The 14,526-nt window shown below is 39.7% G+C and overlaps 2 protein-coding genes across 8 annotated transcripts in view; one reads left to right on the forward strand and one right to left on the reverse strand.

Annotated features, from left to right (window-relative positions):
* Positions 1-351: 351 nt before the first annotated feature.
* Positions 352-6,695, forward strand: anp32a (acidic (leucine-rich) nuclear phosphoprotein 32 family, member A). 4 transcript variants are annotated; one of them, XM_028014189.1, is made up of 8 exons: positions 352-953; positions 3,029-3,178; positions 3,255-3,377; positions 4,156-4,354; positions 4,464-4,573; positions 4,686-4,740; positions 5,369-5,380; positions 6,241-6,695. In XM_028014189.1, the coding sequence occupies exons 1-8, from the start codon at positions 900-902 to the stop codon at positions 6,345-6,347; spliced, it is 810 nt and encodes a 269-aa protein (XP_027869990.1). In that variant the 5' UTR covers positions 352-899; the 3' UTR covers positions 6,348-6,695. The 4 variants fall into 4 exon arrangements, with proteins under 4 accessions (XP_027869990.1, XP_027869988.1, XP_027869986.1 ...); XM_028014187.1 differs by having other exon boundaries at positions 556-953; positions 5,369-6,695; XM_028014185.1 differs by lacking the exon at positions 352-953 and adding an exon at positions 960-1,612 and having other exon boundaries at positions 5,369-6,695.
* coro2ba (coronin, actin binding protein, 2Ba) overlaps positions 6,415-14,526 on the reverse strand; it is a 36,719-nt gene continuing 28,607 nt past the window's right edge. For 2 of the 4 annotated variants that reach the window (XM_028014184.1, XM_028014181.1), the window contains exons 6-13: positions 14,021-14,137; positions 13,819-13,923; positions 13,639-13,735; positions 13,279-13,391; positions 11,677-11,767; positions 9,320-9,459; positions 7,749-9,210; positions 6,415-7,624 (exon numbers count right to left, since the gene is read on the reverse strand). In XM_028014184.1, coding sequence (XP_027869985.1) covers positions 9,076-9,210; positions 9,320-9,459; positions 11,677-11,767; positions 13,279-13,391; positions 13,639-13,735; positions 13,819-13,923; positions 14,021-14,137 — 798 coding nt within the window. In that variant the 3' untranslated portion in view covers positions 6,415-7,624; positions 7,749-9,075. The remainder of the gene's footprint in view (positions 7,625-7,748; positions 9,211-9,319; positions 9,460-11,676; positions 11,768-13,278; positions 13,392-13,638; positions 13,736-13,818; positions 13,924-14,020; positions 14,138-14,526) is intronic. The other 2 variants (XM_028014182.1, XM_028014183.1) reach the window with 2 other exon arrangements.

Raw genomic sequence — 14,526 nt, forward strand, 5'->3', positions numbered from 1 at the left:
TTTTTAAAGTTGAAGTTTTATCTAATTATTCAAGTTTTTTTCTTTGCGGTCGTTTACAACCATTAACTCTGATAAAAATTTGTAAATATATTGATACTGCAGTGTGGCAATATGGGATTTACTAAAAAATACTTACCCTAAAGTTTGTTTTAAACCCCTGCAAAGAATGACCATCAGCTATGTCTCCTAAATAATCTATACATCTATTTTTCCGATGCAACCTTTTTGTCGCTCTTTCCACCAATAATTTAAAATCTTACTGAATAGTCCATTTATTTTAGTAACTCATTTCAATAAGTGAAACATGATATAAATTAATTACACACACACAGTTGTTTTTAAGCCTTTATTGTAATTATGATTATCCGGTTACAGTTTAAACACATTTAAAACTGGATTACATCGATCCAATAAATAATTGTATTTCGATGCACAAATGTGGACTTAAAATGATGTTTAATACTCGTGTTTTAAAATAACATTTTTGCATTTTGTGCATCGTTTCAGAATTATTTTTCTTATTAAATTGCTAAAAACTTCAATACAAGTTTTTTTAAAAAATAGTTTATTTTATTTTAATATATATATATATATATATATATATATATACCCAGCATCGTTAATTCTATGTAAACTTTGGTTAACAAACAACCTAACTTCACAACAAAACCCCACCCAGTTGTATAAGAGCGGCCTCATTGGGCTGTGCGTCTGTAAATCCCTTCCCTCTTTAATCGGCTCTTCCCATTGGACGGCGGTGACGACAATCCTGAAACGTGCTGCCGCCCACCGAGCGGATCAAGTTTGAATGAACAGCAGCAGTCTGCTCCTGAGGTGCTAGTTGCATTTGCAGTAATTATTAAAAAGTGTGTATCGTATCATCTGAGCGCCGATCGAGGATGGACATGAAGAAAAGAATTCACCTGGAGCTGCGGAACCGCACTCCGTCGGACGTAAGTTGGCCTCGCATCTCCCCCTGCGATGTTTTCACGCTGCCTAATGGAGAATATTTCGCGTGATGTCTTGGCGTGGGGAGGGGGATACAAAGTTTCCTCCAAGTTAAAAGATGATGGAGACGCGGGGGTCACATTGTTGCTTTTGGCTTCGTGTTTACTCTCGACAGGTCCTCTGCTTCCAACTTTCTGCGCCGCTCCAACATTTCCAGGACGCAGCACAGTTTTTATAAACACGGCAAGCAACGAGGAGCCATATTTGTAACTTTTCGTCTGCGAAACCCCGTTTCCTCTCCAATACCCAACGCTGTTCTCATTTGCTGACTGTTTTATGGGCTATCTGCGGGTCTCGCCGGTAAACTCGTCCACCTAATATTTTAAGTCGTGCACTTGGCGGGTTGCGGATGCGCATACTGGAAGTCATGAAATGATCAAACGATGCATACAGATCATAACCTGTAGAAACCGTACCTGAAGCCGTCCAGGTGAAATGGGTTATTTCGGCATGGAGTGCATTGAAACGTTAAGCAGCTTGTAATGGGGGAGGCTGCACGGTTTGCATGCAGCCTCCCCCAAAGCCTCCACGGTTCGTACAGATGGCCGGAATAACACGCTTTCGGTACGGACCGTCAACAACCGCTCAGGCTGGGCGAACACAAGTAGGGACGAACCGTAAACTCGCCCGGGGTCGGTGTAAACCACCGTTGGGGGGACTTTTTTTTTTCTTTTTAGGGATAACCAGTCGACTAACTCGGAAAAAGCGCTCCAGCTGCGTTGTTGTTGCTCCAGTTTTTCGGAACTAGGACAAGCCGCCATTTTACTCAGAAACAAAGGCATTTCGAAACACACCGAAACCCCGTCCTTTTGACACGAACGACGAACGGTTTATCATACCTTCATCTTATTAGCGGTCTACACTCGTCGTTAGTCCCGACCGACAACGCTTTAGGTGAAGCAACAATGAAACGTTTGCCTGGCGGATATCTAATCGGCTTTAGCGGCCCCTCCTACTCACAAATGACCCTGTACACGACTCGTAGGTCCGCTCAGCTCCCACTGCTTTCTTTTCTCAAAATGTACATCTGCGCCGCTCGGAAACCAAACACACGCGTCTCCTGCTGTCCTACTGCTCAATCAACAACTTCACAAATAAGCAAAGGCGCACTTTTGATCGGCTTGTCTTAAAAATAGATCTAAATGTATTATTATTTACGTAATGAAAGAAGACCCAAGACATCGCGATATTTAGAGCGGCGAGATGTGTTCTGACCGCTGACTGTTGTTGATGGGCAGAGACACGTTCAAGGTCCAAATGAAACGTCAGATAACAGCACACCTGTCACCGCAATTCTACGTTTAACATCGTAAGGTCAACTAAAACAACATCGAAAGTGTAAAACAAACCAAAAAAAAACTGGCTCTACTTTCATTCCGTCCACCGCCAAATATGGCCACACCCCATGTTTATCTTTCCTTTCAAGGACCGCGACGGTATTTTATCATCTTTATGACAGAGCTGTGCCTAAGCTCTCTATTTGGAGGAAGGTTGAATTGTGTCAGAAAAGTCTATCATTGAGTTTTAGTGTACTGTGCAGTGCATTACGTTAAAAAAAAAAAAAAAGATATTGAAATGCACATACAAGCACCCCTAGAAAATAATTGCTGAACTTTGAAGTTTAGGTTCAAAATAAAACGGTTTTTAAACAAAGCCTTAATTATTAGCCCCTAATAATAAGATCACAAATCCCAAAAATCAGCTGATTTGCATCTTTTGCCCCAACAAATGTACAGTCCACAATTATTTAAATATGCTGCTTAATATGTTCTGCCTAGATGTGAAAGGGGCTGGGTGGGGGCTATGCAGGCCCAGGGTGGATGGCTGACATTTAAAAGTGACCTGCTCTATAAAACAAACAATGACAATCACATTTGTACATTTCTTTTTGTTTAATTCAGTCCTAGTCCATTTGTAACATTACAAAGTACTTGAAATATTCTGCCCACTGCATATGATCTTTTCACATATTAATTTTTAAATTTCATGATAAATGCTAACCAGATGTATTGTTCTGCAGGTCAAAGAGCTTGTGCTGGACAACTGTCGCTCAAACGAAGGCAAGATCGAGGGTCTAACGGATGAGTTTGAGGAGCTGGAATTCCTAAGCACAATCAATGTCGGTCTGACAACAGTTGCTCACCTGCCGAAGCTAAAGAAACTCAAAAAGGTAAGGTCTTTCTAACCTTGAACGAGTGTAAAACTTCAGACCGTATCGGTTTTAATGGTTTTAACTGTTTCACCAGCTTGAACTCAGCGACAACCGGATCTCAGGAGGGTTAGAAGTTCTGGCGGATAAATGTCCGAACCTCACGCATCTGAATCTCAGCGGGAACAAGATAAAAGATCTTAGCACAATAGAACCGTTGGTGAGTAATACCAACACATATTTATTCTCCCCACTATTCTGGACATAGGCTGTTGTGAAACTCTAATCACATACCCTTGTGTGAAAATTCATTTCATGGTTAAAAATTGTAAATAAAATAAAAAAACATGTAACATGATCTAATTATTTTAATTCAAACCTTTAAAACAATAACATCACACAACAAAATATGGGAGACCAAATATTTAGAAACAATCCATAAAATCTGACATTACTATTTTTTTTCTTGGGATTTCGTCTTTTTTTGTGAAGTGCACAAGCCATAAAAGTTCATTTGTGTAGCACATTTCAGCAACACAGCAGTTCAAAGTTCAAACCTGCTCTGTCCTGAACAGCACAGTAATTTTAGTGTATGTAAATATTTGTATTTTAAGTAATGAATTCTGTCAAAAAAATCTATATTTCTTCTATCATTTGGTAAATAAAAGTAGTTTAGTAATAATTGCCATAAAATAGGAAGGATTTAGTCTGAGTCCACATCAATGTAAGGGGAAAAAAGGTTATGTCTTTTTATAGTTTATGTAAAATAGCTGACTTCAACTTCTTTCATTTGGCTGATCAGCAGTAGGTAGCGACAGGTGTGGGAGGGGCAGAGGTGCATTATTCTTAATTTAAAACCTTTAAACCAAAAACATTGCAGGAGGGATTTTAGCTTTCCAACTCTGTGCACGCCGTAAATAGCGTCGCTGTAAACACGTCCGTGGAGAAAACACGTCTTTCTAAAGTGTCCATTTAACCGTTTTGCTCTCTCTTGGCAGAAAGAATTGGGGTCCCTGAAAAGCCTCGATCTGTTCAACTGTGAAGTAACAAATCTGAACGAGTACAGAGACAACGTGTTCAAGCTCTTACCACAGCTCACGTACCTAGACGGCTACGACAAAGAAGACAAAGAGGCCCCCGACTCCGATGCCGAGGTCTACGCCGAGGGCTTAGATGATGAAGACGAAGATGAAGACGGTAGGTGTAAGGCAGCTCAAGACGATAGCGTCTTTCTTTCTTTTTTTGTTTTAGCACCATTTAAGTTACCAATTTTGACTTTTAAACATTCGCTTTTACCAACATGTAGATGAGGAAGAGTACGATGAGGATGCCCCACCTGGCGACGAGGAAGACGAAGAAGGAGAGGATGATGAAGAGGAAAATGAAGAAGAGGAGGAAGAGGACCTGAGTGGGGAGGTGGGTGGTTTTTATTTGATTATGTGTGCATAGGTATATGTATTTTTTTTCAAATCACAGCAAAGCTGGAGGAAGCCCCTCTCATTTTTCCCACCCTTTTCTTTGAATGAAGGAGGAAGAAGAGGAAGACTTGAATGACAGAGAGGTTGATGATGAAGATGAAGAAGGCAAGTATAAATGGAGATCGTTGATATACCTGAACTTTTCCCCACTTTCAATCTGATTATTCTGTTTATATGTTACACTACAATTAGCACTCACGCCAAAACATGTCTTCACTGGTTTGGTTGTGCAAAACAAAAAAGGACAGAGTTGTGAAAATGATTCTACTTTAACACGCAGTAGTTTATGCCTCCCTCCCCCAGTTTTATTAAACTAAATTGATTTGAAAAAACTCCCCCACTGACTAAAGTTAAATCACTGGGCCATGACCTGAACATCAGCAGAAGTGGCGATTTGGGGCTAAACTGAATCTTGGCATCCTTGTTTTTGCTGGTGTAACTGGACCAAAGATAGAACCATTGAAAGAAGTAAAGATCTAAAAGATAACCCCATCAGAGACTTACTTCCATGTCGCTAAAGTTTTATCTTGCCCAGTAACAACTGCATAATGACATAAGGGGGAGCTGCAGTTAACTTGAGGTTGTTAAATAGACACCGAGTTGGGCTAAATCTGCTGTAATTTTACTGCACCGTATTCAGAAAATAGATCAATAATAATAAAATGTGCACCAAATTTGAAGAAAAATTCACCTGGTATTCAATAGGAAGCTTAATTTCACTCTTATTTTCTAGAAGAAGAGCGAGGTCAAAAGAGAAAACGGAGCCTGGATGAAGAAGGGGAGGAAGACGAAGACGACTGAGAGTCCTGCGTAAGCCTAGTTGTGAACTGTTTTAAACTTGTTTCTCCCGGTCACTTCCCTACAAACCCAAATACCCCCCTGCCCCTCCTCCCAGTTTCATATTGCAGTAGGAGTGTTTCTTTTGTTGATTTTGTTTTTTATTATTATTGGCCAGTCAGGTTGATGGGACGGCTTCCTGCACCTCTAATAATCCCATGTTCCAGTCTCAACAGTCCACTTTTACCTGCTTTGTGGACACCTGTTTTATAAAATTAAACAATAGCAGAGATTAAAAAAAAAATCTTTTTTGAAAAGAAAATCGTTTTGTTTTCTCACTGTTTATGTAAGACAAGTTTCAGATAACTTATGCATTTTAAAAGGCTTCCCCTTCGAAAACAATAATAATAATAATAAAAAAAGAGTGCATGTCTTATACATTTTAAAGTCAACTACTGGATTTCATGTATGGCTGTCATTTCCTTGTCTTAAATGTATTGTTTTGCATCATACTTTTGTTTTCTTTTATGATGCAAGTTATGTATTTGTAGTGTCACCGGTAAGCCAATACTCTCTGCTGTCCTGGTGTGAACCTTTGTGTCTGAACGTGCACAGTGTGACCCTGGCAGGGCTTTTTTTAAAAGGAAAAAAAAAAACAAAAAAAAACAGCAAATTATGGCACCAACATGTCTGCCTTTGTCAAAGCCGCTCCTCCTCCTGAAACCCTCAGCTTTGATAGTTCGGAAATTACGTGTTCTTGTAAATAATGACCAAATCTATTTTTTTGTATTCTCTTTGATGACGGCAGACATTGGACAGACAACTGAGGTGAAACTATGAATTGTAATAAGATATTAAATATGTATGCTGCTTTATCTAAAATGCGCAGTGTGAAATTTCTTGATTTGAACTTTATATGCATAATCCTTCCATGAGAAGACAATGTTTGCCATCAGAACTTATTGTTTTTTCTTTTCCTCCCATGTTTTTATTTTTATCCTCTTTTTTTTTTGGGACACATGAAGGTGACCATGTTTGAGCTGGTGGTGTTAGTGTAGAGAAGTAATTGGAAGTTACAACTGCAGTGTATGCGCATTTAAATATGTTATTTCAAAGTGTGAAAAATTGGAACACAGTCAATGAATTGGACTTTGCTCTCATAAATTGCAACGGTCGAATTGGCCCACCTCGGAAATGTTTCGCTCTGATAAATCCAGCGTCATCATAAAAATTTTGTTTCTCTTTTTCTCTCCCATTCACTTCAATAAATCCTTTTTATATAAGCCATTTGAAACGTGCTTCTTTCTTTTTGTGAAAGTCTAGTGTGGGTGTGGTTCTTGTAGTGTAGTCATGAAAATATAAATTTTATTGCTTTTAGAGTCAAATTCTAAAAAAAGTATGAATCGTGTTTCCGGTATTTTTCTTATGTTCTCAAAATGACAAATGCAGCAGCATCCACACTCTCAACATGTCTTAAATAGGAGTGATAGTAGCTATGTACTGCTGATAAAAGGACATTAAATCACTTCTATAAAAGAAGGGCCATTTAGGGTTGTGCTTGTCGGCATAGTGGTGTGATGCCCAGCAACATCTTCAGAAAAGCAATTTCTGCTGCCCATCAGCTGGAAGGCGTATTAGAGCAATTTCAAAAGGCTGTGAAATTCATCACTTCAGTCAGAAAAAAATTATTCTTTTGTGGGAAACACTTCAGTCATTTTCCAGTCTCCAGAGAAGGGGATGCACCAGTTTATTCTGACAAGATGTTTAGAAAAGCTGCAAAATCCCAGGCGCTGTGACTCAGACTTTACAGACCTCAGCTGGCATGCCAAATGCAAAGAAACCTGAGATCAAAGGAAATATGTTTAGCCTACAATTAAACCCAATCATTGTGTTCATTTTTTAACTGTCTACATTAGAATGTCAAATTGAAGGGGAAGAAGAAAAAAAAAATCAAATCTGTCCCTTTAGGAATTTTTAAACGAGTAGTTAGAGGGAACAGACTCAAGTTTACAATCAGAAGGATGAGTTTTTCTGTTTTTCGTTTACAAAATCTGAGGTGCGGCATAATGCAAACATATTTAATTGATTTGTTAAAAATTCAAGTTCGAAGCATTTGACAAGATTATCAAAGCAAAAATACCATTTGGCTACCTACTCAGAACCTCCTGCCTCCCCTTCCGATGTCTACCGTATTGCAGCCTTTTTTCAAAACCTGCAAACACACATGCACCATATGACACTATTATACTTCCTGATGATTCATCCTAGAGATCTGAACTTTACATTTCTGCAAGGATGTGATGAGCAAAGCATCTGCTCCTTAACTCCAGACCTACCTGTTATACTTTCTTCTCTTTCGTCTGGTGGATTCTTCCTTTTTCTTTGCCTTGCTTTACAGAAAGCAGAATCAAAGACAACAAAAGGTTGGCTGAAATTTAGCTTGCATAGAAAACCCAGCTGTTAAAATACAGCTAATCAAGTGCAATTTAGAGCCGTCTAAAACATTAAATAGAGGCACTTAAACTGCAGTGTAGCCAAGGTTTGCTGTTACATATGAGTTAGAAACAGGTGACTAAAGCAGAATGACAACTAAAAGCAAACGCATCCCCAGTTACAGTCGTATAATTAGCAGCTCCATACAGATTTCGCATCGTTTCAGTCACATACACACAGCACTATCTAGAGAGCATCAAAACCGTTACTTTTGCTGTTACACAAAAAAATGGGTTAATAAGTAGGCAAGTTGTCAGCTAAAAAAGTTTAAATGTGTCAAATAAATGGAAGCAAATGTTTATCATCCTCAATTCTTCAAAATGGCCCACTAAAATGCAGCCTCAGCAACGGACAAATGTGAGTAGTTACACATGTCTACCATCTGTGTTCTCTACTTTTGCACTATTTGAACACAGAGTCAAAAACCTAAGTTAAGGATCCGCTCGTCTCAGGAAAAGACGGGATTTGTGGCGCTATGAGTCAGTGTTGAAAAGTCATTTTATACCACAGGTGAAGGAAAGCAGTTACAGGATAAGCAGCTTTTTTAGAGAAAAAAAAACAAAAAAAAAAACACAATCCATGTCTGCAAAATGCTTCTCTACTTGACAGGTGTGAAACTACTTCACCTCTGTTATTCTGGGATAATGCTGCAGCTTACTGCAAACTGCACGGGCTGGGGGAGGATGGGTAGGAGTCTTTCTATCATCCTGTTTTGGTTTAACAGGAAGTGAGAAAGAGGGAGATTTAGTCAGAAACACAGGATAGGTGAAGGGGCTTTTTTTCTTTTTTTTTTGCATTTCTAACAAGGCATTCCCACACAAAGAAAAGGTCAGGGAAAATGGCACAAATGTTTATGTGCTGAAGTTAAAAATAAATGACTGAATGAAGAGCTATCTCCATAGAGGAAACAGGAAATGTACTATATTTCCCCCCCAATTGATCACATTTTAAATTGAAAATCCCTGAACTGCCCGTTCTTCGTCATAATGATAATAAATACTACTATAAGAATCCAGTAATTACATCGGTTAAGACGTTATCCAACAGTTTATTTGTACTCTATGCAGGAAAGTTCTTTAAAAAAAGCAACATGGTGGGACTCGGAGACTATTTGGAGGTCAGAATCGGGGAGCAAAGGAAGCAGCTTTGCCAGTCCACAAGGCTCGGAGGTCAGACGTCTTTGGGGCTGACGTTTTTCAGGTTGTTGAGCTCCAGCTCCAACTGGCGTATTCGTACGTCCTTCGTGGTCAGCTCCTCCTTCAGCCGCCGCAGCTCATCCTGCTGCCGGAAAAACATTCGTAGGAGCTGCGTAAAAAAAAACAAAAAACAAAAAAAACACAAACTCAACCAGATGACACATCTAAAAAACAAAACAAAGGGGGTGGAGGGCCTTAATGTGTGCAGGTCCACAAACCTCATTCTCTGTCCTGGGTGGGACATTCTCCAGCAGGTCAATCCCATTCACCACCACACTCTTCTTCTCCTTCACTGGGGCTTTAAAAACTAACTGGTTTGGTCTGTGGTAACCGTCCTTCAGAGACATCAGCACTGGGTCTGTCAGAAGCACAGGTCAAGGGTCAATCGTGTGAAAACTGGGAGGTTTTAAAGAAGAATCTAAGACTTTCCAGGCCTGGAATTGCTGCAATGGTTTCCTGTTTGTCAAATGGCAAGATGTAAAAAAATCTTGCTGATGGACTGTAGGGAATCGAATGGTCTTGGATGTAAATACATTTCAGATTTGCCGGTACGATATGAATCATGTGGTCCCCTCAGGTCATCCCAGACCCCTTCACTCTGTGTTCTCAGGACCAGAGCCAAACAAGAGAGGAGGCAGCATTTAGTTTCTATGTTCCTCTTGAACAAAGTACCTGAAATCCTGAGATATTCACAAACTTTTGGGACTCTTAAACCAAAACCGGAATCATCACTATAGCTTTCTGTACAGGACCAAGTTTGTTTCATCATCTTGGTGATAATGCTTTAGCATTATACATCTTAAAATGTTATTTAATTATTTTTTTTTTTGTGGGATTGCATTTCCGTTTTTTATGTTTTTACGCTATGCGTCATTCTTGTTTTATATGTAAGATGTATTTTCTTTGTCAAGTAGTCATAAATCCTCATCTTGATTGCTTTTACCAGACAAACCAACAGACTACAGTTTGAGAGACTGACGGATTAGGTGTGTCTGATCTGGTGGCTGGAGCTCCACAGGGGACTGTACTCTCACCACTCCTTTTCACTTTATACACCTTTAGCTTCCAGTACAAAGCAGAGTCTTATCATCTACAGAAATACTCAGATGATTCTGCAGTTGTCCAGTGTATCTGAGTCTATGGACAAGAATCTGAGTACAAAGATCTGATGGAGCACTTTGTGGAATGATCTGAAATAGAAAAAACACAAAGGAGATGCGTGTAGATTTCAAGAGAAAGAAGGTTCGGTTAAATCCCATTCCCATCCTGGAAGAAGAAGTGGAGGTGGTTGAGGAGCACAGATACTTTGCTGAGAATAAAGTACAGTGAACCCTCATTTTTCGCAGGGGTTAGGGTCCAAAATGAACCCGTGATAGGCGAAATCCGTGAAGTAGTTACCTTTATTTTTTACAATTATTATACAGCATAATTAAATACTCTACATTGAAACCAAAAAAACAAAAACTGTTTTCAGACCTAAGCATTTTTTTAAAACAAATATAACCCTTTCTTACAAATAACTAGAGTAAAATAATAATTTTAATCATCAATACGAAATACAGTATAACAAATTGTGACTCGGATATTTCACTGTTCCTCTGACTTTGACGCTGCAGCCTGACTTCGCTCTCTAGTGGCTTTTTCTCCTGAAGCCTGTGGTGCAGGTGTGTTTTTTCGAGAGAAGAACATAGTTATCGGTAGTTGTTGTTGTCGCTCTTTTTTCTTCTGCCAAAATTTCCCAAGCTGTATTACGTATACTTAAATACAGTAACGTTATTGGCACGGAGACTGTTCAGCCAATCAGGACGCAGAACACAATACACTGTGAAAAAAAAAAAAAACGCACAAAAAACTCCGCGAAGCAGCGAGGCCGTGAAAGGTGAACTGCGTTATAGCGATGGTTCACTGTAGTGATTTAAAAATGTTGTGAAAAATGGCACCATTTCAATAAACTTGCCTTGCTAGTACAGTGTACTTGTGGCCAAACTGAAATGTTACGTAATTTTCAGTCTGGCCTCTGTGATGCTACAATCAACCTGTGTTGAATTTAGTCTTTAATTAACCACCAGGCACACTTTAAAAAAAAAATTCAGTTTCACTTTATTTTACTATGTAGCTGATAAAACAAAAACACTTGCGTACTTGAAGAAAGCTTAATCAGCTTCTCTTTTTTGGCTGCATAGGCACCGACTTCTGCTGAGACATCCCTCATGAGGACGGTACTCGGAGTGAAGCACAAAGGTTTGTCTCTCAGAGAGACGGACGAGAAAAGCGACTCTTACGGCTCGCGCACCGGCAGGAAGACTGTTCACTCGCCGGCATAAAAAAACAAAAGAAGCAGCAATGCTCCTTGTTTTGAGTAATTTAGTCCTACATATAGATTAACAATTGGTGTGGTGATGCAAGAAGATGGTGTGTCTAGAGTGAACACCTGAGGGGATAAGTGGTCAGATGACGAGTGGAGCCATAGTATTATCAGGCAAATCCTGAATCAAATTAAAGTGATGGATCTCTTGTCTATAGGACTCTTTTACATTTTATTTTTTTGTTGGAGGCAGCTGAGTGTTTTGTTTACCTCTATCAATCCCACTTAGCCACTCGCTGGCAGACAAGGCAGGTTCGGTCCCGGCTGTCATTGGATAGATGTCCTCCTGGTATGTATCAGACTGTTAACACACACATTTTCAGATGATTTAGCTTCTGATCTGCGCAACATATTTGCTAAACATTTGGTGCAGCACATTGTTTTAGGGCAGGGGTGCCCAAAGTGGGTCCTGGAAGGCCGGCATCCTGCATGTTTTAGTTCTCTCCCTGGTTTAACGCACCTGGATTCAATGATGGCTCATTAGAAGGCCTAAGAAGAACACGGACATGCTGAAAAGGTTGTTGGTACTACAAGGGAGAGAACTAAAACATGCAGGATGCCTGCCCTCCAGGACCGACTTTGGGCACCCCGGTTTTAGGGCATGGACAAACGGGCTTTCAAAGAGAAACATAAAATTTGACTATATCTTTCATAATCACCCATTGCAATATGCTTAAATTTTATAGACTTTTTCGACTAAAAACCCACCTGTTTAGAGTTTATTTGAAACATAATTAATTACAAATTTAAAGATTGGGATTTAACTTAATGTAATGTTTTGACTGTTGACTCTATGTTGCATGACTTTGTGTTTTTGTGTTTGTTATGATGTAGAACACTTTGAAATGCCTTGCTGCTGAAATGTGCTGTGCACATAAAATTTGATTGATTGATTGATTTTGGTATATTTGATCTGGTAAAGTTTTAGCAAGAAGCTAAGAAAATCCTCTCTTTAAATCTAATTAAAGATCTATATGAATTGGTGACATTTGTGAATAATTTCATTAACTTTGAACTTTTAACAGGTATTTCTTACAAACAAGGATTGTGTGATACTGGTGCTGTGAGTGCTGAGAAATTACACTCAAGTTTTACTTAACAATACCTTAATGGATGTAAAACCTACATATACAAATGTAAATCTGAAAAGTGTGGCATATGTGTGGATTCCTGAGTCAGTCCTTTTGCAGAACCCTCTTTCTCTGCGCCAACAGCTGGAAGTTATTTTTTTGTCTTCCAACTTTTGACTGAAATGTTGGTTCATTCTTATTTTTGAAATAGCTGAACTGTGCTGTAAGAGGGAGGGTATCTGTGAACATCAATTTTTAAGTCTTCCCACAGAGTTGCACTTATATTTTAGGTCTCAGTAAAATGCATGGACATGATTTGATCTAAATTGTTGCATTGTAGCTCCCGATGTGTTTCTAAAATATCTTTTCAAACTTTACCCTGCTTTACAACTCTTCTTGACATGTCTGCTCTGTCATTTGGTCTGTGATGTCTGATGCGTTCACACATTAAATCACTGAAAGCTGGCCTCTGTTTACTACACAGGTGACTTCTGAACACAATTAATTGCACTGGATTTTTATCTAGCCTCAGAGTAAAGACGGCTTCCACACTTTTCAGATTTTTATTTGTGAAGTATGCGGGAACAACTTTTTCTTTTCGACCTAACAAAGTTATGGTCTCTCCATTTCATCAAAACGAAATGGAGAATGCAAAAGACGTTGAATTCTGTGGATGCAGCGTGTTTGTATTGTACTTCTGCAAGCTACTGCGTATCTGATTGTGGTGAAAGAACCCACTCACTCTTCTTGGCACAATCATAGAAATGGGTTCGATCAAACCCTTGAGGGTGACAAGTTTGTAGAAGCGGTACACCTCGCAGGCCGCCACATCCAGCCCGTGCTTTGGCATCACACCTGCACAGGAGATCAGACAAATACGGTGATACAGTTAGCTTGACAACATAAAGCATGGTAAGCCAGAATATCATCAGCAGGATGCATAAATCCATCTGTTATATGACATCTCTGAATAAGCTACCGGAACTCTTTACACTGCCAATCATGCAGCTCATTTTCAGTCTTCCTAGTACTTCTTCCATGTCTCACTGTTAATAACGATGAATTTCCTCTGCCGTAGACATCGGATCAAGCTCTGACTCACCCAGTCCTTTCTGTGGGGCTGGAGAGCGGAACTCCATTAGATACTGAATGTACGGCTTCTCTGTGGTGATTTCAAAGTAACGAATGTTGCCATCGCCCTGCAAAAAAGTAACACGTTAAGTCTTCAATTTTCACAAATTACGACGTGCTAATCACGTGACAGATTCAAAGAGCTTCTGACTTTGCCTGCCAGGTACAGCATGTGTGTGTCCGCGTCGAAGAAGGGGAACAACAGTCCTGAGAGGCCATCTATGTCCTCCTCCACAATAGGCATGGACAAATCTTCCTGACAGGACAGAAACGGAGAGAGTTAAACACATTCAGCCACCCACTCCTCCCACCGTGGCATCATGGAGAGAGGCCACATGGAGACACCACCTGACCTGATCCCAGAAAGCAATCTGCCTGGTGTTCCAGCGAGAAACCCCCGTGGTCAGAAGCCGCTTCATGTTCCCTAGGAAGACCACTCGGTTCACACGGTGGTTCTTGTAACTGGCCTGCTGGTGGGAGGGGCACACAATGACACAGTCGAGCTTCAGTATGAGTATGAAATCCTTTTAAATGCAAATATTGCAATGATGTGGATATAAAAAAAAAATCTTAAAAACACAACCATAAATAGTGTTAATGTTTTCTAGCTAAAATCAGAAATTTAAGAAATTATTTTGTGCTCCTTTCTGCCCATGTTGCCTTAATTTGATGCCTTGGGTTTGATGCAGAAGGCAGGAGGCACACAGGTCTTACCAAAGCCATTGTTGATGCAGTTTCATTTGATAGCACAGGAAAAGACCGGGTCTGTTCCAAGCCACTCGAAATGATGATGCTCAGGAAGGAATTTCTCAAATGGAGTAAAATGGATCTTTCCGAGCATCAAGACACAATGATGGTT

Source organism: Xiphophorus couchianus, chromosome 4 (genome assembly GCF_001444195.1).
Source record: "Xiphophorus couchianus chromosome 4, X_couchianus-1.0, whole genome shotgun sequence".
In the NCBI taxonomy this organism is placed as follows: Eukaryota; Metazoa; Chordata; class Actinopteri; order Cyprinodontiformes; family Poeciliidae; genus Xiphophorus; species Xiphophorus couchianus.

Bases quoted from the DNA above. Each gene is read 5' to 3' on its own strand.
- anp32a (XM_028014189.1), top strand. From the start codon at position 900: ATGGACATGAAGAAAAGAATTCACCTGGAGCTGCGGAACCGCACTCCG. The intron at 3,378-4,155 runs GTGAGTAATACC...CTCTCTTGGCAG, and splicing joins TTAGCACAATAGAACCGTTG to AAAGAATTGGGGTCCCTGAA. The intron at 4,355-4,463 runs GTAGGTGTAAGG...ACCAACATGTAG, and splicing joins TGAAGACGAAGATGAAGACG to ATGAGGAAGAGTACGATGAG.